Raw genomic sequence first — 24,974 nt, 5'->3', positions numbered from 1 at the left:
CTGAAGGATTGAGCCTTAATGATGTTTTTTCTAGTGGCCATACTTTCTGCCAGCTGCATTTTGAAATTAAAAGCTTTATTGTGCACAGATCCCTATCTGGTGCTCTTTACTGAGCTGGTTTCTTTTTTGTTCAGTTCCATCCTCCTTACTAAAGGTCATGTCATCTTTTCAAAACCAAACAAGCAGTTAAGCCCCTTAAAACGGGCGAGATGATTATTCCAAATGCCAGCTAAGCATTGTGTGTGGAGGTGTCAGGATGTGTACTCTTCCCCCTCCACCCTCTCTCCCTTTGCACCCAATGATCCCTCCTCTGGCTTCCCTCTCCTCGTAGTCTTCTGCTGCCCCATCTCCCCAATCCCCTCCCACTTTTCCTCATCTCTCATTCTCCCAATGTTCCTCCTTTCTTCCAGTCTTCCTGCAGCCCCTTCCCATTCTATCACCCGCTGATCTGCCCCTGCAGCCCCCTATCCCCTCATTCTTCCATTACACTCCCCTTTCCCTCACTGCTCCTCACCTGCCCAGCACTCTTCTCTTCCTTATTCTCCCACTCCTCCTCTGGCCCTCCCCTTACCTCTTACTATCCTCTTCCCCCTCCATCCTCTCTCCTTTTGCACTCCCCTTGCTCCCTCCTCCAGCTTCCCTCCTACTGTCCTGCTGCCCCATCTCCCCAACCCTCTCCCCCTTTCCCCCTGTTCCTCATCTCTCATTCTCCCAATGTTCCTCCTTTCTTCCACAGGTCCTCTCCTGCAGCCCCTTCCCATTCTATCACCCGCTGATCTGCCCCTGCAACCCCCCTCTCCCCTCATTCTTCCATTACAAGCTTCTTTCCCTCACTGCTCCTCACCTGCCCAGCACCCTTCTCATCCTTATTCTCCCACTCCTCCTCTGGCCCTCCCCTTACTTCTTACTATCCTCTTCCCCCTCCACCCTCTCTCCCTTTGAACTCCCCTTGCATGCACATCCATCAGAGCCGCTCTGTACTGCACATTGAGCTCTGACTTGCCTTGCGGGTCTCTCTCGCCTCACCGCAGCCCTCACACGGCTCCATTTCCTCTCAGTGCCGCTCCGCTCGCCGTGCTCTCTCCGGGTCTCGGTCTCTCGTGCGCCTCACACGGCTCCATTTCCGCCCAGCGCCACTCTGCCCGACATGCTCTCGTGCCCACACAGCATGTGGGGCAGAGCCGCGCTCTACTGTGCACTTGCGGGCCATCAGTCAGAGCCCATTTATATTGTAGATGCTTTCTCTTCTTGGCTTCCCAAAAATAGAATGTCATGGTAGGGTCAGATCACTGTTTTTTGGATGTTAGTCGTATTTGGCTCAGATATTTGAAAGTGACTAACCTTCAAGTCTGATGGGCTGTTTTGTTTGGTGGATCTTACAAAGGGGAGGCAGCTTCAAAATTTTGTCTAGTTAAAAAGACTTATCTCCTCAATATATTTGTGCTGAAGGGTCAGAAGACTCTTGAGAGACACTTGTTGCTCATTCTACGAGGGCTTAGGCTTCCTCTTGGGCAGAATATTCAGCAATTGCTCCTGAGGATATTTATAAGACAGCCACTTGGTCATCCTTACATTTGTTCACTAACCCTTATAGGCTACATGTTCTAGCCAAGGGAGAGATTGTATTTGGGGTAGGCATTTTCAGAGTAGCCCTCTTTTCCTCCCGCCTGCATTAAAATGGGCCTGGGTACTTCCCACATGTCTGGACTAGTCTAGCAGGATGACAAGGTGAAATTTAGTTTTATCTGTTAATTTCCTCTCTTTGAATCCTGCTAGACCAGTTCAGGATCCTCCCGGGAAGTCATGGCTATACTTTCACTTGTTCTTGACTGAGAGCCTTTGAGTCTTATAGAAAGTATTTAGCTTTCACTGTGGATACTGCCTGAGGATTCTAGATGCCTCCTTTCCTTCTGGTTCCTATTTCTTTCTTCTCCTCCTCTCCTTTTCCCTATTGGAGGTTTGTGATTGGAGGGTTTTCCTCTTTTAAAGTTTTTTCCTTAGAGGTTTTTAACCCATTCCATTGCTTTGACATAAGGATACTGGCACATTTGTGCTGCTCCATTACTGACAGCAATGATGTCACTAAAAAGGTGTAGTTCTCAGTTTTCATCTGCTAGCATAAACCCACACATCAACTAGTCTAACAGGATTCAAGGTAAGGAAATTAACAGGTAAGGCTAAATTTCATTTGTTGTATGCTGGTCTAGTTGATATCTTCTATCCTTAAAATAAAATAAGATACAAGATACAAGTATAGAGATATCTGTTCACTAATTACTTGATGTAAAACAAGTCCTACTGCTTTTCTCCCCATCAGAAGGAAAAAATATCCCTTACTCTTCCTCCATTCCCATCTACTTGCCTTAACAGACTAGACAAGCTGAACTGATTACTACATAGTCTGTTTAGCTTTCCCCAAGCTTCCCATAAATCAAGATATCAGCTTATTTCTCTATTTTCTCTTCCTAATATATGCTTCTGCTACAAAATGGTGACTCTCATGATGTAAATTCACATCAATAGCAACTGTGTTTATGAAACACAATCCTATGAGACTAAACATATTAGCATAACAGGAGACAGCTCAGAGCCAAGAAAAAGCAGAGTTGCTTACCTGTAACAGGTGTTCTCCCAGGACAGCAGGATGTAGTCCTCACATATGGGTGATGTAATCAGACAGAGCCCTGTCACGGAATACTTTTGTCAAGGTTTCTAGAACTTTGACTGACACACTGAGCATGCCCAGCATGCCATAATCCCTATGGCCACAGCAGTCTCCCTTCAGTCTCGTTTGTAGCAAAAGATGCAAGCAAAAAATAAAATAATAAAACAGTTTCAGACCCAACTCCGCACGGTGGCAGGTGAGTTTCATGAGGACTACATCCTGTTGTCCTGGGAGAACACCTGTTACAGGTAAGCAACTCTGCTTTCTCCCAGGACAAGCAGGATGGTAGTCCTCACCATGTGGGTGGATTAGCAAGCTACAGGCTGACTCATATTTATGTGGACCAAAGGAAAATTTGTTCTTACCTGCTAATTTTTGTTCCTGTAGTACCTTGGATCAGTCCAGACCCTGGGTTTTGCCTCCAATCCAGCAGAGAGAGATTCTACTGACTCTGCCCTATTCCCTGGGGTGCCACCTGCAGTCCGTCAGTATTGAACAATATCAAAGCAGAAGTCCAACCAAGAAAATTAACTGGCTAACCAAACTCTATAATCATACTTCCTACTCACAAACCCTAAGTGGAAGCAGAATCCTAAGGAACCTTTAAAAATAAACAAACTTTGAAACTAGGCAGCATAAAGTGCAGCTTAAAACACCAAAAAATAGTGATCGAGCGCTCTCCGTAAAAAGATTTTCTATCCACAGAACGGGCAGGCCTCTGGACTGATCCATGGTACTACAGGAACAAAAATTAGCAGCTAAGAACCAGTTTTCCTTTCCCTATACATACCTGGATCAGTCCAGACCCTGGGATGTACCAGAGCTGTTTTACTTGGGGTGGGACCCAGAGAGTCCTGCTCGGAGAACACCCTCTCTGAAGGCTGCTGAACTCAGAGCCTGGACATCCAAACGGTAATGATGAGCAAAAGTGTGCAACGACTTCCAAGTTGCTGCCTTACAAATCTCCTGAGGAGAAACCTGTTGACACTACACCCATGACGTAGCTTGCGACCGAGTGGAATGAGCTCTCAAACCTGGCGGAAGATCCCGACGAGCCAGAAGATAAGCTGACCGTATGGTCTCCTTGAACCAGCGAGCAATCGTAGCCCTGGAAACTTTATGACCCTTACGAGGACCACCCCACAGAACAAACAAATGATCTGACATTCGAAAACAGTTGGTAACTTCAAGATAGCGCAACAGCACACATCGCACATCCAGTTTCTTGAGATCCTTGGAGGAAGGATCCGTACGATCTAAACACGGAAAAGCCAGAAGCTCTACCGACTGATTTAGATGAAAAGAAGCAGCAACTTTGGGTAAAAAAGAAGGCACAGTTCGCAAGGAAACTCCCGCATCGGAAATCCTAAGAAAAGGCTCTCTGCAGGACAAAGCCTGTAACTCTGAAATTCTACGAGCAGAGGAAATGGCCACATGAAAAACCACCTTCAACATAAGATCTTTCAAAGTCGTATGTTTGAGGGGTTCAAAAGGTGCAGTACACAGTGCCCTGAGAACCAAATTTAAACTCCATGCAGGACAAGGGTTCCGAAATGAAGGACGTAGATTCTTTGCGCCTCGGAGAAAACTCACCACATCCAGATGCGCCGAAGAGACTCCACGTATCTTACCCCGAAAGCATCCAAGGGCTGCGACTTGAACTCTTAAGGAACTGCAGGACAAACCTTTCGCTAAGCCAGCATGTAAAAAAGACAAAATGTCCGATATGGAAGCCTGCGCTGGATCTAATTGGTGCTCCACACAAGTTTCAAAAACTCTCCACACTCTCATACACGCCAACGAGGTGGAAGGTTTACGAGAACGCAATAAAGTAGCCACCACAGCATCGGAATAAACTTTGTTCTTTAACCGCCACCTCTCAAAAGCCATGCTGCTAGACAGAAGCGTTTGACCTCTTCCAAACAAACGGGACCCTGAGACAAGAGGCACGGTAGATCCTGAAATTGTAGAGGACCGTCCAGCGCCAGGTTGATCAAATCCGTGCATCACGGACAACGTGGCCACTCAGGTACCACTAAAACAACGTCCGCTCGTTGTACCTCTATCCGTTGCAGGACCTTGCCGATCAGAGGCCAGGGGGGAAACGCATACAGAAGAATGTCCTGTGGCCAAGGAACCACCAGAGCGTCTACTCCTTCTGCTCCTCGTTCCCTCCGGCGGCTGAAGAACCGAGGGGCTTTGGAATTCTGGAATGTTGCCATGAGATCCATTGCCGGTCTGGACCACCTGTTGCATATCAGCTGAAAGGATTCTTCGCACAGTTCCCACTCCCCCGGGTCGCGATGATGACGACTAAGGAAGTCAGCTTGGACGTTGTCCACTTCAGCGATATGAGAAGCTGCGATGCTGAGCAGATGTTGCTCTGCCCAGGTGATCAGCTGTTGTGCCTCCCGCGCCGCTAGTTGGCTTCGAGTTCCTCCCTGGCGGTTGATGTATGCTACCATGGTCGCATTGTCGGAGAGAATCCGCAACAACTTCCCCGAAAGGAGAGGTTGAAGAGCGTGCAACGCCAATCGTACTGCTCTGGTCTCTAACCGATTGATCGACCACCGCGCTTCTTCGCTGGACCCACTGTACCTGAACAGATGTTTTCTGACACACCGCTCCCCAGCCTGAAAGACTGGTGTCCATGGTGACTACAGTCCACTCCGGAACCTCTAAAGGAACTCCACGCCGCAGATTGTCTGCCTATAACCACCAATCCAGACTGGATCGAGCCTCCCCTGTAAGGGGGAGGGGAAGATGGTATTGTTCCGAAACCGGGCTCCAGCGGGAAAGTAATGCGGACTGTAGTGGTCTCATATGCGCAAAGTCCCAGGGAACCAACTCCAAAGTGGATGTCATTGAACCTAGGACTTTCAAATAATCCCGTACACGTGGTATAGGAATGGACAATAAGTCTCGGATTTGCGCTTGCAGCTTAAGAAGGCGATGTTCTGGTAGGAACACTCTCCCCTCAAAGAGTGTCTAACAGTGCACCCAGAAATTCCAGTGACTGCGAGGGAACTAGGTGGCTCTTGTCCTCGTTGATCACCCAACCCAGCGATTGCAAGAGGTCGATGACTCTGCTGACCATTGAGCGACAAAGAGACTCCGACTTAGCCCGAATTAACCAGTCGTCCAAGTACGGATGGACTAAAAGACCTTCCTTCTTGAGTTGCGCTGCCACCACAACCATCACCTTGGTAAATGTTCTGGGAGCTGTGGTTAACCCGAACGGGAGAGCCCTGAATTGATAATGCTGTCCTAGAATGCAAAAATCTGAGAAACTTCTGCTGATTGGAGCGAATGCCAATGTGAAGGTAAGCCTCGGTGAGGTCCAGAGATGCTAGAAACTCTCCCTTGTTTACCTGAGGGTTTCCATTCGAAACTTGGGAATCCGTAGGCAACGGTTGACTCTTTTGAGGTCAAGAATGGAACGAAAAGCTCCCTCCTTTTTTGGAACGACAAAGTAAATTGAGTAACGACCTCTCTGTTGTTCTGGTTGAGGAACTGGGACAATAGCTCCGAGATCGCTCCGACACTGCAGTGTCCTTTACTGCCCGACATTTTTCCAGGTAAGAACTTGGTGAAACCAGAAACCGGTTGCGAAGCCGCCGAACAAATCTAAAGCGCAACATTGACTTATCACCTTGAGAACCCACTGATCGGACGTCCATCTGATCCATTCTCCGTAAAACAGAGACAGCCTGCCTCCTATAACCTGTGAGCCTGGCTTCAGTGCCAGGAAAAATAGTGGAAACTATTCTAAAGATCAAAATCGTAGAGCATACAGAAAGACATGATTTAATGGGACACAGTCAACATGGATTTACCCAAGGGAAGTCTTGCCTAACAAATCTGCTTCATGTTTTTGAAGGGGTTAATAAACATATGGATAAAGGTTAACCGGTAGATGTAGTATATTTGGATTTTCAGAAGGCGTTTGACAAAGTCCCTCATGAGAGGCTTCTACGAAAACTAAAAAGTCATGGGATAGGAGGCGATGTCCTTTCGTGGATTACAAATTGGTTAAAAGACAGGAAACAGAGAGTAGGATTAAATGGTCAATTTTCTCAGTGGAAAAGGGTAAACAGTGGAGTGCCTCAGGGATCTGTACTTGGACCGGTGCTTTTTAATATATATATAAATGATCTGGAAAGGAATACGACGAGTGAGGTTATCAAAATTGCGGATGATACAAAATTATTCAGAGTAGTTAAATTACAAGCAGACTGTGATACATTACCGGAGGACCTTGCAAGACTGGAAGATTGGGCATCCAAATGGCAGATGAAATTTAATGTGGACAAGTGCAAGGTGTTGCATATAGGGAAAAATAACCCTTGCTGTAGTTACACAATGTTAGGTTCCATATTAGGAGCTACCACCCAGGAAAAAGATCTAGGCATCATAGTGGATAATACTTTAAAATCGTCGGCTCAGTGTGCTGCAGAAGTTAAAAAAGCAAATAGAATGTTAAGAATTATTAGGAAGGGAATGGTTAATAGAACGGAAAATGTCATAATGCCTCTGTATCGCTCCATGGTGAGACCGCACCTTGAATACTGTGTATAATTCTGGTCACCGCATCTCAAAAAAGATATAGTTGCGATGGAGAAGGTACAGAGAAGGGCAACCAAAATGATAAAGGGGATGGAACAGCTCCCCTATGAGGAAAGGCTGAAGAGGTTAGGGCTGTTCAGCTTGGAGAAGAGACGGCTGAGGGGGGGATATGATAGAGATCTTTAAGATCATGAGAGGTCTTGAACGAGTAGATGTGACTCGGTTATTTACACTTTCGGATAATAGAAGGACTAGGGGGCATTCCATGAAGTTAGCAAGTAGCACATTTAAGACTAATTGGAGAAAGTTATTTTTCACTCAACGCACAATAAAGCTCTGGAATTTGTTGCCAGAGGATGTGGTTAGTGCAGTTAGTGTAGCTGGGTTCAAAAAAGGTTTGGATAAGTTCTTGGAGGAGAAGTCCATTAATGGCTATTAATCAATTTTACTTAGGGAATAGCCAATGCTATTAATTGCATCAGTAACATGGGATCTTCTTAGTGTTTGGGTAATTGCCAGATTCTTGTGGCCTGGTTTTGGCCTTTGTTGGAAACAGGATGCTGGGCTTGATGGACCCTTGGTCTGACCCAGCATGGCAATTTCTTATGTTCTTAACCGGGAAATGGACCGGCCTTATCTCATTGGGCAGATTTTGCTCCACCCGCATCTTGGGAATTTCCTGGTCTTCCGAAACGGTGGCCATGAAAGGACTGAGGCCAATTCTGCTGCCTGCCTGACTGCTTTGTAGGTGGAGCCGATGGACGAGAAGAACGGAATCTTTGACCAGACCGAAGCGGGATGAGAAGGAACTTTGAGCTCTAGGACGATCCTCCAGTAGTAGGTGAATCTTATTCTCTCCTAAGGACTGTATCATATCTTCCAAGTCCTTTCCAAAGAGTAATTTTCCCTTAAAAGGCAGAGCTCCCAACTGAGCCTTTGAAGATTCGTCCGCCAACCAATTCCTCAACCAGAGGAGCCTGCGAGCCGACACTGACGACACCATAGAACGAGCCGAAGTCCTGAGAAGATTATATAACGCATCTGCGCTGAGGGCTACAGTAGCTTCTAATCGACCAGCTTGCGCTACCTCCTCGTCAGAGAGGGAAGAATTGTTTTGCAATAACTGGACCCAACGCAGCCCCCGCTCGCAAAGCCAATCTGCTACACATAGCCCGCCCGCACCCCTAGTGCAGAAACCTAAAAAAATTTGCTTGAACTGTACCTCCAATTTACGATCCTGCAGATCTTTAAGGACTGTGGCTCCCGTCACTGGATAGTTGTACTCTTAGTGACCGCTGACACTGCGGCACCTACCTTGGGGAGCTTCAAAACCTCCAAGGCCTCCTCTGGTAACAGATATAGCTTGTCCATGGCACGGCATACCTTCAGACCTAATTCAGGAGTGTCCCCACTCACGGTACAAGAGGTCAGTGAGAGAAAGATGGAAAGGAAAAGACGCTGTCAGACCCCTAAGGCCCAGCAACACTGGATCGATATTTCCCATCCCAGAGTCCTTCGTGGAGCCTCAAGACCCAATTCCAGTAAAATCGCCAGGATCAAAGGACTAAGTTCCTCCCTCCTAAAAAGGCGGACCACTTTGGGATCATCTCCGTCCACTATGTGAGGGGCAGAACTATTGCCCTGACCAGGATCCCTCCGAGATCCACATCCGGCAGGGACTTGTCCTGGATATCCAATGGGTCCTGTTCGGAGTCATCTGAAGTAGAAACCATGGAGTGAGCCGGCCCTGAGGGAAGAGGACGCTTTGGAGCTGAATCAGAACCAAAACTGCCTCCTCAAGGCTCTCCTCATCTGAGCCTTCTGCATCTTCGCATGGCTTGTCCCCTCCAGGAACTGCCGGCTGCGGTGACAAGGGAGGAGGATCCGATGCTCCCTGCATGGCCTGCTGTCGTCGTTTGCATGGTACTCAGCAAAGCTTCCGTACCTGCACTGCAGCGAAATGGGTCCGGAGTAGGGGAGCAGCCGCGCCGAGGCTTCGGGGCCGCACTAGCCGGCTGACTCGTATCCTTCAAGGCTGAAATAAATGGGCCTTCCTCACTGGGGAGGCAAGCAGAGCAGAGACTCTCCCTTGAGGGCTGCACCGCGCAGCATCAAGAAAAAAACTGAAAAACGGCACGAACAAAAAAGAAAAGAAAAAAAAATACCCCGACATGAAAAGGAAACCTACGGCGCCACCGAGCACTGTGTTAGCGAGAAAACTACAAAAAAAAGCTGCCGACAGAACACAAAATATAATTTATTTATTTTTTTAACCTGAAGAATTGCTGCAGACCCCAGAAGATGCTCCAAATAGGGTGAGTGAGCCGGGCCTCCTGGTATCACCCTGGCCAGGAGTGGTTGTTAGGTAAATAACCTCCCCAACTCTGGCAGCCTCAGAACCAGGAGGGATAGTCCCCACAGGACCTCCCCACCTCCTGGGAGGCAGTGAAGCGGCTGCTAATTAAAACTAGACCGCTTTGCTTCACTTTATATTTTTTTTTTAAACTTAAAGGGCTAGTCCCAATCAACACAGCCTAAAACAAACCTCACTAATATAAAATTCCTAAGTATCCTGATAACAAAACTAACTACCACAGACTGGTAGTTAGTTTTGTAGTTTACCAAAGGGTTTAGCACCTCCACCTCCGCTGGGAGACAGAGAAATACTGACAGACTGCAGGTGGCACCCCCGGGTATAGGGCAGAGTCAGTAGAATCTCTCTGTCTCCCTCTGCTGGATTGGAGGCAAAACCCAGGGTCTGGACTGATCCAGGTACATACAGGGAACAGCGAGTAACAGGCACAACAACTGGTGTACTGTTGGTAAAAACGAGGCAGCCTGAAAATCACAGCAGGTGGATGTGGAAGGAATTGGGATTTTACTGGAAATAAGTTCTTCAAGACAGATTGACCAAAGGCAGAGTCTTTTTTGGGTACTTGCCAGGTTCTTATGGCCTGGATTGGCCACTGTTGGAAACAGGATGCTGGGCATGATGGACCCTTGGTCTGACCCAGTATGGCATTTTCTTATGTCCTTCCTTGTCCAGGCAGTAATGAGCTGCAAATGTGTGGAGAGAGCTCTATGTTGCAGCTTTACAGACCTCAGCAATTGGTACTGAACGATAGTGTGCTACTGACATTGCCATGGCTCTTACTGAGTGCGCCTTCACTTATCCCTGAAGGGGAAGGCCTGCTTTCTCATAGCAGAATTCAATACAGTCTGCTAGCCAGTTGGAGAGAGTTTGTTTGCCCACTGCAACTCCCGGTTTGTTTTTATCGAAAGAAACAGAGTTGGGTGGATTTTCCTATGGACTGCAGTGCGGTCTAGGTAAAATGCAAGTGCACGTTTACAGTCCATGGTGTGTAAAACTCTCACCCTAGTGAGTGTGAGGCCTTGGGAAAAAGGTGGGCAAGACTATAGATTGATTGAAGTGAAAGTCAGTTACCACCTTTGGAAGGAATTTAGGGTGAGTACAGAGGACCACTCGGTCATGGAGGAACCTTGTATAGGGTGAGTATGTGACAAGTGCTTGTAATTCACTGACCCTTCAAGCAGATGTAATGGCTACTAGGAAAAGAACTTTCCATGTAAGAAATTTAACATCGCAGGAGTGCAAAGGCTCAAATGGGGAACGCATGAGTCTTGCAAGTACTACGTTTAGGTCCTATTCAGTAACTGGTGGCTGTAGAGGGGGCTTAAGTTGCAGTAGGCCCCTCATAAACAGACTCACAAGGGGTTGCGCTGTTATTGGGGCATCCCCTACTCCCTTGTGGTACGCTGAGATGGCACCAAGGTGTACCTTTACCGAGGAAGTCTGGAGACCAGAGTCTGAAAGGTGCAGGAGATAGTCTAATAGAGATGGAATGGGGCAGGAAAAGGGGGTCAATACCTTTTTGCGTGCACCACCTGGTAAATCTATTCCACTTAGAAAGATAAGATTTCCGTGTGGAATGCTTTCATGAAGCTACAAGCACTTGAGAAACCCTAGTTGAATGATTGAGCGGTTGTAAGATCAGGCTTTCAACATCCAAGCTGTGAGGGATAGGGTTTGAAGGTTCGGGTGGCGTAACATGCCGTGGTTTTGAGTTATGAGATTGGGCGCTGTGCCCAGGCGAATGGGTTCTCGAATAGAGAGGTCGAGAAGCATGGGAAACCATACTTGTCGAGGCCAGTACGGGGCTATGAGTATCATTGATCCCCTGTCCTGTTATAGCTTCATGAGAGTTTTGGCTATTAGTGGTATTGGAGGATACACGTATAGGAGGCCTGTGTTCCAGGGGTGAGCGAAGGCGTCCATGGCTAACGTGTTTTGTTGCCTGTGCAGGGAGCAGAATCTGTCCACTTTGGATTCAGTTCAGATGCAAAGAGGTCGATGGTTGGTTGACCCCAGCGTTGGAAGATTTTGCTCGCTACGCAGGGATCCAGAAACCACTCATGGGGATAGAAACCGACCGAGGCAATCTGCTACTACGTTCTGTATGCCTGCCAGATAAGTGGCCCGGAGATGCATGGAGTGTGCAAGGGCCCAGGCCCAGATCTGCGCAGCCTCCTGGCAGGGCAGATAAGAGCCCATGCCTCCCTGTTTGTTCAAATACCACATTGCAACTGTGTTGTCTGTATGGGAACAGTCTTATGTGAAAGGCAGTCCTTGAACACATGTAAAGCATAACGTATGGCTCGAAGCTCTGGGAAGTTGATTTGAACTTTGCTTCGAGTTGTGTCCAAGTACCTTGGGTTTGAAGGTTGTTCACATGAGCTCCCCAACCCAAGTTGGATGCATCCGTAGTTAAGGTCACTTGAGGAACTGGTTGCTGGAAGTGTAGACCTGTCTTCAAGTTGACTCTGTTTGTCCACCAGAGAAGTGACAGACGCAGCTGGTCGGTTACATGGATTAGGGATGAAAGAGGTTGAGTGGCTTGGAGCCACTGAGGTTTCAAAGACCATTGAGTTATTCTCATGGCTAGCCTGACCATAGGAGTGACGTGGACCATGGAAGCCATGTGGCCCAGCCACGCGAGTAATTGATGGGCTGAGGCTGTTTTGTATGTGCACAGATATGTAGCCAGTTTGTAAAGTATGTCTGCGTGATCGTTGGGCAGGAAGGCTTTTGCGATTGTGGTGTCCAAATCTGCTCCGATGAAAGTAAGGAGGTGAGATGGAGTCAAGTAGGATTTCTGGTAATTGATCAGAAATCCTAGTGAGTGTAGAAGATTCGTAGTGAGCTTTAGAGAGTTGAGAGCTCCTTGCTTGGATCAACTCTTAATTAGCCAGTCGTCCAGGAAAGGAAACACATGGATGGTGCTTCTGCATAGATGTGCGGCAGCCACTGCTAGGCATTTTGTAAACACCCAAGGCACTGAGGCCAGTCCGAATGGCAGAACTCAGTATTGAAAATGTTTGAGACCCACTATGAAGCGCAGGTATTTGAGGTGATGTGGGAATATGGCAATATGTGTGTAGGCATCTAGAAGGTCCAGAGAACAGAGCCAAACTCCTTGTTGTAGTAGGGTAAGCATGGTGCCTAGAGACACCATCCTGAATTTTTCTTTTTGAAGAAATTTGTTGAGATTGCAGAGGTTTAGGATGGGGCGGAGACCGCCTGATTTTTTTGGAATCAGAAATGAGTAGAACCTTCTGCCCCTCTGTGTCCAGGGAACGGCTTCTACAGCCCTAGTTTGCAGAAGGGTGGAAAGTTCTGACTCTAGAAGCAATATGTGGTCTTTTCGGGCCCACAGTGGATTGGGTGGAGAGTCTGGGGGTACTGTGAGGAAGTTTAAATGGTATCCCTGGGCTATGATGGATATCACCCATTGAAATGTTATGAGGCGCCAGTTGTGTTGGAAGTGGCGCAATAAGCCTCAGACGGGTAATTATGGGTCTGGGTTCAGTGAAGAGTGGCCGCTGTTCTCTGGAAACACATCTAAATCCGGAGGCTGGACCAACTTGTGGGGCTGATTGTGCTCTGGGTGCTTTGGGCTGGCGTGTATGTCCCCTTTGAGGGGCTCTGGCTGGTCTCGCTCGAGATGCAGGAGGATAATATTTGCGTGAGCAGTAGAATGGTCTTCTGGGGGTCCCTTCTCATGCTTTTGCGAGATGAGGAGGGAGCGTCCATAGTGACTGTAGACAATTGAAGTAGGGTCTCATGGTGGTCCAACTGAGCCACTGTGTCCTGTATTTTATCTCTGAAGAGACTGTCTCCAGTGCACGGGAGATCAGCAAGTATGTCTTGGACTTCAGGTTTTAGATCGGAAGCTTTTAGCCAGGCCCATCTTCTAACACTGATTCCTGTTGCTGACAACTGGGAAGCAGTCTTGAAGGAGTCATATGCCACTCTTACCTCGTGCTTCCCTGCTTCAAACCCCTTGTGGATGATGGCAGTCAGGCTTTCTTGCTGCTGTTGAGGCAAGGAGTCCGCGAAATCTTGGACTTGCTTCCATAGATTTCTTCGGTACTGGGTCATATACAGTTGGTAGGCGGCTATACAGGATACCAACATGGAGCCTTTGAAGATTTTTCGACCCAGTCCATCCAGGAACCTCTGGTCTTTACCAGGGGGAGCTGAGGAATGCGGACATAACCGTTTAGCTTATCTCTGTGCAGATACCACCACAACAGATTGATGAGGCAGTTGTGGTTTCTGAAAACCTGGGGCATGTTGTACTAAGTATGTTTCATCTATTTTCCTGTTGCTGGTGGAACAGTGCCAGGCTGCTCCCATAGGAGGTGTAGGAGATCTAACAGGACTTCATGCACTGGGATGTCCATAATTTCCTTGGGGCATCAACAAACTGCAGAACCTCCAAGTTCTTGTGATGGGTGTCCTCTTCCGTCAATAGGTTGAAGGGGATGGTTTCAGACATTTCCTTGATAAAATTAGCGAAGGAAAGGTCTTTGGGAGGAGACCACAGTCTTTCCTCTGGAGGAGAAGTCTGAGAGCAAGTCCTCTGATGTAGAGGTATCTGTGTCCACATCATCCCATGGGTCATAGGGAGTTCCTGAAGGAGGGAGAATGTCCAACATTCCAGGGCGCATAAGCATCGATGGAGGGTGTACCAGTATCAATGGAGGCTTCGATGGAATAGATGGCATCGAGGGGAACGGAGGATGTTTAGGTCCAGAGAGCCCCGATGGACCTGGAGCTGGACTAGAAGTTGTCTTCCTCCGAGGAGCCCAGAATAGGTATCGGAGCTGCCGAGGTCTCTATGGCAGACTCGGTGCTGATGGAACGGCTGATTCGGGAAAGCACCGATGAGGGTATCGAGTCGGTCCAGCAATGGTGCAAACATCGATGGTTCCGGGGTCGGTGCCGGTATGGGGGCCGGCATCGATGGCGGTTGCAGGTTTCAGAAGGCATAGAGGACTGCCTGGCGGACAACGATGTCCAGATCCTCCCTGAAAGCTGGTGTGGATAGCGCAGCTACAGGGGGAGGCAGGCTAGGCGTTACTGGCCTTTCCACAGGAATTTGTGGAGGCTCAGTACCCAGCACCGATGTCAGTGGGGAACGCCTTGGGGTCTCGGGTGCAGAGGAGGATTGGGCTCCTCTCCCCGGGCCCTCTTCGAAGGTGGCTCGATGGCCATCGATGCCGGCACCAGGCATGGAATCGTGTTGGTGGTGATGCTTTGCTTGATGCTCGGTCCAGTCTTTCCCCGGCACAGAGGATGATGTTACTGATGTCCTGGATGGCGTTGGTGACTGATGGTCACCGTCTCCCTGCTGCTCCAGGCGAGGTTTGTCGATGGAAGGACGTTTATTCGCCGGTGATGACTGGGCAGAAGTTGGAGTAAACTTTAACTTAAAGAGAATCTCCATGTTGTCACGACGGGCACGTCTGCCTTTTGGAGTCATTTGGGGCGCAGTCCGGGACAAAAAACCGGCGAACATCGTGCGATGGGCCAGGCACAAAACACACACAGTTGTGAGGGTCCAATTATAGACATTGTTTGCGGACACTTTGGCACTTTCTGAACCCGTTCATCATGCCGAAAAAAAGGGTTCGAAACGGTCGGTGACCTGCAGGAACCAAACTGTAAGGCAGCAGGAACCAACCGGAGACACGGGAAAAAGTACTCACACCGAGCATCGGAGGGAATGGAGCGCAGTGGGAGACCCCCTGTTAGGGAACATTTAAAGAAGTAAAACTTCCAAGTTTTTTCCGTGAGGAAAAAGGGTGAGAGAAATCTCAGAGCTCCTAACCCATGAGGCAAACTGCAGCGTGGAAAAAGAGACTGAAGGGAGACCTCTGTTGCCACAGGGATTTTGGCATGCTGGGCATGCTCAGTGTTGCCAGTCAAAGGTTACAAAAGTATTCCATGACATGGCTCCATCTGATGACGTCAACCCATATGTGAGGACTACCATCCTGCTTGTCCTGGGAGAAATCAGTTTTGTATTTTACTGAAGATTATTGGCCTAGCAGCAGTTTAGGGCTGGTTATTCTACCTTCTGCATTCACTTATTTTTCAGTATAATTGCAATTATATTTCTCAGACCTGCAAGGATTCCTGCAACTAACTCACTTCCCCAAGGTTGTGAGCACTGCCACTGTAGCATTTCCTGCAAAATCAGAAAGCAGAAGCTTGGCTTGAGAAATGAACAGAAGGCCTCTTCATGTACTGCCATAGAGTCAGTCTTTTGCATTGTTTTGGATGGGAAGAACAGGATGGATCCTGGTGATTGTAGACAAACCATAAAGTTCTACTTTCCTGTCATAAGTGAAGCCTGTTTGATGTGAATGTACTAATTCCACAGAATACTGTTAGATAAAATGACTCAGTACTATATCTGTACCTATGCTTGGAGTTTGAATAAAACACAAGTTGCAAAAAACCAAATATATGAATGTTGCAACAGAAAAAAGAATGCTATTTGGACTAATAACTTTATTGAAGAGCACTACAATCTGATTTCTGAGCGCTAAGCAGTTAAGATTTTGAGTTGGAAACTCTCTAGATAAATGATAGGGAAAAACATGCAGATCTGGAAATGGCAGATATTTTGTTGGTTTTAACATTCAATTTACGAAGAGTGAACGTGTAAATTCTATATAGTCATAGGAAGAGGGCAGCTCCCGGCCTTTGCTGTCCATGTAGGGTTTCATGTGCGAGATACAGTAATCGGCCTGCTCCCGGGAAAGATTCTGAAAAATAGAAAAAACATGTAATTACTTCTTAGCTCCAAATGTTCCATACAATATATTGCTCTCTTATAGCTATATATTTATTTTCATGGGTTGAATTATTTATCTCCTTATGAGCGTCCAAGGATGTAGACTCAGGACCAATGTCAGGAAATATTTTTTTGAAGGGGGTAGATATCTAGAATGCCCTCCCAGTGGAGAAAACAAAAACAGTACCAGAATTTCCAGTATTAATTGATGTGCCTCAGGGTTTTGTCCTAGTCTGTCTTCTCTTCTCCCTATATACTCTCTTGGTACTCTTGATTTCCTCTCATGGCTTTCAATATCATTTTTATGCTGACGACTCCAAAATTTACCTTTCTACACTAGAAAGCTAGTTTTGGATCTCAGCCTGCTTGTCTGACATTGTTGCCTGATGTCCCGCTGCCACTTTAAACTCAACAAGGCCAAGGCAGAGCTTATCTTTCCCCCAAGCCCACCTCCCCACTTCCTCCATTTCTGTGGATAACATGGTCATCCTCCTGGTCCCCTCAGCTTGTAACCAAGGAGTTATTTTTGATTCCTCTCTCTCCTTCTCTATACATATCCAAAACTCTGCAAACACATGCAGTTTCTCTCATTGCCAAAATCCATCCCTTTCTGAACAAACTACCAGAACATTTATGTACTCTTATTTCTTCCTGCTTAGACTATTGCAACTTGCTCCTCATAGGTCTCCCAGTAAGCCATCTGTCTCCACTATGATCTATCCTAAATTCAGCTGTGCAACTTATTTACCAAAATCACTATACTCATACACTACACTGTGGATCCATAAAGTCTTGAGGATGTGAATGAAGAGAAGAGGCATGGGGGTGGCTTGTGGGAATGACAGCTAGTACCTGGTGGTTAATACCCTTATTCAATAAACACACACGGTCAATGCAACTCCAACATTGCTCTATGCTTCAACAGCAAGAGGAAATGTGGGACAAAGGATTTGCATTCACAAATAAGCGTGGGAGTAAGCTTGCTTGTTGCGGCGGTTACTACCCCAAACCAATTAAGCCTGATACTTCACTTTGAATACATATTCAGCGCAGCTCACTGCTTCAATGGCAGGGGGAATGAAGAAAAGAGGATTTATATTAAGACAACCAACAAGGACTAAATTGCACAGGCTGGGTAAACAAATAAGCGTGGGAGTAGCTTGCTTATTGCGGCGGTTACTACCCCTAACCAATTATGCTTGATACTTCACTTTTATGCAGCTCCAGCACTGCTCTCTACATCAATGGCAGGGGTGGAAGGAAATTAGAACCAAAAAGTTACCAATAAGAGCCCTGACCTCAGCGGTCAGAGTAACAGATAAGTATGAGAAAAATAACTGTGAAAGCTTGCTGGGCAGTTTGGATGGGCCGTTTGGTCTTCTTCTGCTGTCATTTCTATGTTTCTATAACCCCTCTTCTGAAGTTATTGTTTTGGCTCCCTATCCGCTAATACATACCGTTCAAGCTCCTCTTTCTCTCCTACAAATGCCTTCTCTCTGCACTACCTCATTCTCTCTCTTCTCTATCTCTATACCCCTCCTCATGTGCCCTTCTCTTCTACCACCAATTCTCGACCATGTGCTTTCCACCTGGCTGCGCCGTGTGCTTGGAATAGTCTTCCTGAACTTTTGCATCATGCTCCCTCTCTCACCATGTTTAAATCCTATCTAAAGACCCATCTTTTTTGAGGCTGCTTTTAAATCTTAGGCATAATTGTCTGCTTTTAGCCTCATCAACTGACTATCTTTTTAACCATTGTCTTACCTTAAGAAATGCCTCTAGTCCTTGACCTGTATATGTTTGCCTTATTAGATTGTAAGCTCTATTGAGAAGGGACTGTCTTTCTTTTGTGTGTTTATACAGCGCTGCATATATTGTGTAGCACTATAGAAATAAGTAGTATTAGTGGTAGTAGAATTCAAAAAGGCATGTGATAAACACAAAGGAACCCTAAGATGGTAAGAAAACACTCGGGGTAACATTCACAGAGAGGCAGTTACAATCCTAAAAAAAAAAACCTTGCTGGCAGACTGGAGGGGCCATGTGTGTCTTTTTCTGTCATTTACTATGTGTAAAAAACATTTGTGGGTAAGACTCCCCATGCATTGCAAAATATCAAGGTGTTCCCCAGAGTCTTCCAGCTCCAAGAATTGAAGTATTCTGAATTTGCTAGAACATTTTTATCTCCCCCCCCAAATCATCCGTTTTACCTTATTGAGTTTAATACTAAACCGTGCACTAGGAATGGTCAAGCCAAGAGTGTAGAGGGGCTGATCTTAGCAGCAGCAGCAGCAGTGAAAGCCAGACTAGCAAACAAATCTTTTAGGAGGAGACATTTCATATGGTAAAAGAGGAGACTCATTCCTCCAGTGCAAAACAGGTGTGAAGCTGCCACTGCAGGATCAATACTCACCTGGTAAAGCTCTTCTTTTGTCACATACGCTTTTCCTTCTGAGCTGAGGGCCCGGAATGCACTTTCGATTTCCTCACTAGATTTCACATTCTCAGTTTCTCTGCTGATCATGAATGCCATATATTCCTGCAGCGAGACATGACCATCTCTGCCAGAACAGAAAAACAAGACATTTAGCTTAACTTTCTCTGAGCTGAACACACTAATGCCCTTTACAAAGCACTGCTTTTCCCTTCACACTGTGTTGTCAGTGAAGGAAGTGACTTGTGATACCCACTTTTGGGGTCATTCCAGCCCACGAAAATGAATACCTGTTAGGATCCACAGCATCAAGGATTGCTTCAAACTCTGGATCTGGCTCCCCCTCTTCCACCATTGGCAAATCGTAGCCAAGGGAACGGAGGCATGATTTGAATTCTTGGTGGTTCAGACGACCAGACTTATCCTTGTCAAAATGCCTGGAAAAGAAAGGCCATGAGATTGCACCTGTGCACACTGTATGCAGAGAACAATGTTCTGCACGGTTTGAGTCTGGTAGTGGACTACAAAAATGCTTCCTTGATATGGAGCTCCAGGGGAGGCAAATACTCACTTGAACATCATGCTGAACTCCTTTAGTGCCTCTTCTGTGACTCCTGTAGTGTTTCTGCAAAATAGAAGTTCTTTAGCACAAACAGATCATATAAGAGAAACAAGAACAGATCAGAAATATAAATAGAATGAAGAGAAGAGCTTTCTCTGTGGACAAGCCCATCAAACAGCCACCCCAAATGGGTTATGTCATCCGACAGCACAGAGTCAGGTTGTTTTCTCTCAAAGCCCAGAAGTTCCCATTTTTGATAGCTGAGCATGCATGATTCTTCCCGTGCTAGTGTCACTGTGTCCGAGTCTCCTCAGTCTATTTTTGTCCACTTAGCGAATGGTTAGGAATTCACTTCTCTCAGCATCACCACAAATTTTCAAAATGTCTTCAGAGGTAAAAATCTGTGCAAAAAATTTAAACAGTGTGGACATAAAATGTCCATACTGGATTTATATTCTCTTTGCCTAAAATGCCTCAACCTGGATCATGATTCCACTAATTGTGGCTCCTGCAGACATACATCCCCAAGGGCACTGATTTATTGCAAACCCCTGCTACAATATGAGCATTCAAGTTCACTGAAGCAGGATATACTGGAAACAAATTTAAAGGCAGCTTCGATTCGAAAGAGTCGAGAATCAACGGAGGTATGAGAAATGGCACCGAAGCATCAGCTGAGACAAACCTGTAACCAAGAGACACAGCGCTAAACCACTGGCATCGGCAAGTCTGAGACAAAAACCATCTACGCCGAAAACATATTAGCACCAAAAGACAAGCCATGAAGCTATAGCACCAAATATACATGGCACAGAACTGTCAGTGCAGAAATATTGATGCGGAGATTCACCGATGCTGAAGCGTCTGCACAGAGAATCACCACCTGTGCCAGAATATCAGCGCCAGCCATCACTGGTGCAGAAGAAAAGCAACACAGAGCACCTGGAGCTAAAACCTAGGCACAAATATGCTTATATCCTGCAAGATTCATCTCCATCATTGAACTCTTCCTCTGATCCCATTGGAAGAAAGCGTACAAGGAGAAAACATACAGAAATGTCAGTTTGTACTCACCTCCTACACTGGAGACTCATAGTCAAAGAAAGTTGACAGTCCTACCACAACAAACAGTAAAAGAATGCCATGCCTTTCTACAGAAACTATGGGTAGACTTTGTAATCACATATGAAGGAAATTCCTCAGCAACAGTAGTTTGCCACTCAGTCCATACTAGAAAAGCTGTAAACATCTACAAGTAAATCTCTCACCTCCGTATTTCGAGAAGAGAAAGGAGAATATAACAGAAGACAAACATAAATCAGAACTAGCTTCATATATCCAGACTATATCTGGTCATAATGTAGTTTGTATGACTGTATTAATACAATCAGAAATGCATCTCTACATCCACTATCAAACCCAAGTGTTTAACACCAGCGGAAGACTTCACATATCCAAACTTTCTTCAGAAAATGTCAGAAGCAATACCATTTAGCTTAGAATGGGACCCAGAGGAAATAAGCGACTTACAAGGGGTCCTCAGATTCATAGAACCTCCAAAACAATACAAGGCATTACCAATGCATGATGCTCTAATGGTCTAAAATAAAACTATGGTCAACACCTTTCACTGGACCACCTGTAGCAAAAAAACGATGTAAAATACAGAATTAAAAAATGTCCAGGACATGAACAAGTGCAACTCCCTTATACGATCATTGTGGAGTCCACAATGAAAAAAGTTAAGATGACAAAAATTTATTCAAACTCATCCCCAGGAAAAGATCCAAGGATTCTCAATACACTTGGAAAAAGGTTACATCAGGGTGTGACTTTACAAGCCAGAATTGGTGCACATCAGACAGGAATGATTCAGTGTCTTTATAATATCCTTGAGAAACTACAAGAAAAATAAAAAAAGTGCAACAAGCCTTCAATGAGATCATGGCAGATACAAAGGATTGTGCAAAATATGACGTGGTCTATCTATGACTCTTTCAATATTGCAGTGGTATCTGCAACAGCCATAGGAGCAAGATGACTGGCATGGCTAAGAGAATTACGCACTTGATCCATAAGTTTGAGCGCCCGAGTATCTGTCAGGAACACCTTGCTCCCAGGAATTCCAGAACCTGGGAGAGCTGGAGATTGCTCTTGAAAAAGCTATCTCCCCTAGGGAGGTGAGGGAAGCCAAGCCCTGTCGACCACCGACCTGCAGGGAGGAGGGATGAACCAGGGCCCTGTCCCAGCGGAGAGCGTCCACTACCACCATCATAACCTTGGTAAAAGTGCAAGGCGCATTGACGAGTCCGAACAGAAGAGCCTGAAACTGGAAGAGTTACCCCAGAATGCTGAACAGGAGATACGTCTGATGGTCGTGGCGTGTCGGTATGTGCAGGTAAGCCTCCATTAAGTCGAGTGAGACCAGATATTTGTGCGAGCGAACTGCCACCATCCTCTCCCACAGGGTCTCCTGGTGGAAAAGGGGAACCCTGAGGACCTGACTGACTCTCTTGAGGTTCAAGGTGGATGGAAGGAACTGCCTCTTTTTTTTTTTTTGCATGACGAAGTATACGGAATACTGGTCAGCTCCTTGTTTCTCCACCAGGACAGGGATTATAGCTCTGAGCTCATGCAACCGGACAAGAGTCTGGCATACAGCTGGACGCTTCCAGTTTCATAGGGACAGAATATGTGTAGGTCTGGAAGATCCCGAGCAGAATCTAAGCGGAAACTTCGTCTATCACCTTGAGGCCCCACTGGACCAACGTTATTTTGACACATTCCTCGAGAAACGGGGATAGACGACCACCTAACTTGGGAAGAGAGGAATGGGTCAGCCGTAATCCATTGGGAAGAGGGCTTTGCGGCTGAGTGCTGTGGGTTACCCTCCCGGAAGGGAAAGAGACCAGGACTTAAGGAGACTTCGGGCGGCCCTCCGGCAGCTTATGAACCATGTTCTCGCCCAAGGATTTAATAAGCTGCTCAAGGTCCTCACCAAAGAGCAACTTGCCCTAGAAAGGAAGAGTGCCCAACTGCGATTTAAAGGAGGAACCCATAGACCAATTGCGCCACCAGAGGAAACGCCTGGCCGATACAGCTGCAACCATTGGCTTGGCCAGCACTTGGAGCAAATCTTATAGGGTGTCCATCCCATATGCCCCTGCTGCCTCCAGTTGTTCCGCCTGCTCCGCCTCTGCAGACAGGAGGTCCTGGGTGCTGAGCAATTGTTAACTCCACCTAAGGCCTGCCCGCTGCATGAGACTGCCGCAGATAGTCGTCTGGAGCCCTAATGCCAGGACTTCAAAGATGCGTCTGAGATAAAGCTTACTGTGTCATCACCCCCGCCACTGGGATGGTGGTGTGCTTGGATACCGCAGAGATGAAAACGTCCACCGTGGAAGCTTTAAGCATCTCTAGGCATTGACCAGGAAGGGGAAAGAGCGTGTCCATTGCCTCACCCACGCGGAGCCCCACCTCGGGAGGCTCGCAGTCCTGGAGGAGCAGCTGTCTTTACATAGTGTGGGACGGGAACATGTGTGTAGGATCCCTAAGTCCCGCCAGGACTGGGTCCACGTTAGCTGTGAGGGGGGCGTAGCCGAATCCTCCGGTGACACTCAAATGCCCAGCTCATCCCAAAGTCAAGGGAATGAGCTGGTCCAGCTCTGCCCTTTGGATCAATGGAGGACACTCGGGTCACCCCCTCTAGGGGAAACCCTGGAAGCAAACTAGAGTCCGGATCAGGGGGCGCAGCTGTCTTTTTTTTTGGGGGGGGGGGGCATCCCAGCACCACCCTGACTAACGGAACCCTGGCCATCCGGAACAACAAGGAGCTGTGGAGATACCCGAGGGATTTTTGCTGGGGGGGGGGGACGGGACCTGGGGAGGGAACCTCCACTTCCCGCAGGCTAGCCAAAGAGGATTTGTGGAATAAAGGCCCAAATTCCACTAAGAAACGAGGTCTAGGCTTCCCAGGTTGGGGGGGGGGGGGGGAGGAGAGGAAGGTCAGAAAACCCCTCTGGAGAATGAACGAGGCTTAGAGTCGGAGGGGAAACAGTTAAATCGGGCTCTCCTGCTTCTTCCTGCCTTGAATCTGAAGAAAAAACCTCCCCCAAGATGTCCGCCGTTCCCGCGGTTTTTCGGGCAGAGAACGGCCTAACCACGCGCAGGAAAGGCCGACCCCGGGCCATAGGACTTGGAGCTGCCGCGGGGGGGGGGGCCCTCCCCAAGTGGCAGGCAGCAGGAGTAGAGCAGGCAGAAAAAAACGCGGCATGATCAAGGGGAGCCGCGGCGGCAACGGCCAGCTGAGCCGGGCTGCAGGGGGAAGCGTATGCAGGCAGAATCTCAAATAAGCTGGACTCCCGCATGAGCGTCATAGTGGAGAAAGTGGTAAGGTTGTTCTAAAGTGTAAGGGAGCAGTCAGAGCGCTTAGAAGAACAAGATGGCCGAATTGCTGAGCTACAAATGGCTACTGCAACTAATATGGCCAAAATTGATAAAATGGGTAAGAATTATACGGCCATTCTCAAAAAACTGGATGTTTTGAAAGCTCGTTCGAGATGCTGCAACATCTGTATCTTGGGGGTGCTGGAAGGATGGAGTGGCTACCCAATCTACTCTGAATGGAAACAGAAGCCGGACTGATGAAATTACATCGGGCTCACTGGGCCCTTGCCCCATTACCAGTCCAGGGAAGCCAACCAAGAACGGTTTATCATATGACTTCATAATTTCACTGACAAGCACCTGGTTCTAAATGATGCCAGAGATCTGAAGATGCTGGATTTTCAGGCAATCTTATTTTGATATTTCTGGATTTTTCACCTGACCTGCAACAGAAAAGACAGCAGCTCATGGCTGTTAAGGAGCTGCATAGCCTGAATATACAATACACTATGATCAATCCGGCCCAATTGTGCATTTTCCACAATGATGTATCAAACGCTAGACATGGTTAAAGCAGTGGTGCAGTGGAACAAAAATCACAAGCAATGAATCTGGAGGCCTAACAGCATGTGACAGTTTTTCTTGATGCATTAGCTGTGCTGGATTACTGGCAGAAAGAAAGGTTGGAGATTTTTTGGGTAAAATCTCACTTGCAGCTATTGGATATGGATCATTGAGATGTCTTGACTTGGAAGTGCTGTTTCTGGGGTTTTTTGTTAATGTTTTCTTAAGTACCATATCCATTCTAAACAGAAATGACTGTGTCCCCAGTGTTCACTTTATCTGCTTGCACTTGTTTATATGCACAGCTGAGCTCCCAGTCTAAAAACTTACAATAGTGCACTACTGAGGAAACTCCTAACACCCTGGATTTTTTCCACTATCTCTGCACCATCTTACCTCTTTTTGATCTTGAGCAATGTATAGAAAGTTCTGGTATGGCAGTGGATTGTGAAGAACTGCAGAAGAACCTTGTGAGACTAGGAGATTGGGCTTCTAAATGGCAGATGCAAAAAAATTGTGGATAAGAGCAAAGTAATGCACGTAAGGAAAAATGATCCCAACTACAGATACACGATGCTAGGTTCTGAGTTAGGGGTCACCACCAAGGAAAAGGTTCTCCTAGTCTTTCTG

At 47.0% G+C, this 24,974-nt stretch overlaps 1 protein-coding gene across 9 annotated transcripts in view; it reads right to left on the bottom strand.

Annotated features, from left to right (window-relative positions):
* Nucleotides 1-16,092: 16,092 nt before the first annotated feature.
* Nucleotides 16,093-24,974, bottom strand: part of SPTAN1 (spectrin alpha, non-erythrocytic 1) — a 457,019-nt gene continuing 448,137 nt past the window's right edge. For 8 of the 9 annotated variants that reach the window (XM_029611329.1, XM_029611328.1, XM_029611327.1 and 5 more), the window contains 4 exons: nt 19,404-19,457; nt 19,123-19,269; nt 18,812-18,959; nt 16,233-16,369 (listed from right to left, as the gene is read on the bottom strand). In XM_029611329.1, coding sequence (XP_029467189.1) covers nt 16,244-16,369; nt 18,812-18,959; nt 19,123-19,269; nt 19,404-19,457 — 475 coding nt within the window. In that variant the 3' untranslated portion in view covers nt 16,233-16,243. Of the gene's footprint in view, nt 16,370-18,811; nt 18,960-19,122; nt 19,270-19,403; nt 19,458-24,974 lie in introns of all 9 variants that reach the window. The other variant, XM_029611326.1, reaches the window with a different exon arrangement.

Source organism: Rhinatrema bivittatum, chromosome 8 (genome assembly GCF_901001135.1).
Source record: "Rhinatrema bivittatum chromosome 8, aRhiBiv1.1, whole genome shotgun sequence".
Taxonomy (NCBI): Eukaryota; Metazoa; Chordata; class Amphibia; order Gymnophiona; family Rhinatrematidae; genus Rhinatrema; species Rhinatrema bivittatum.
This window is presented reverse-complemented; position numbering and strand designations above follow the sequence as displayed.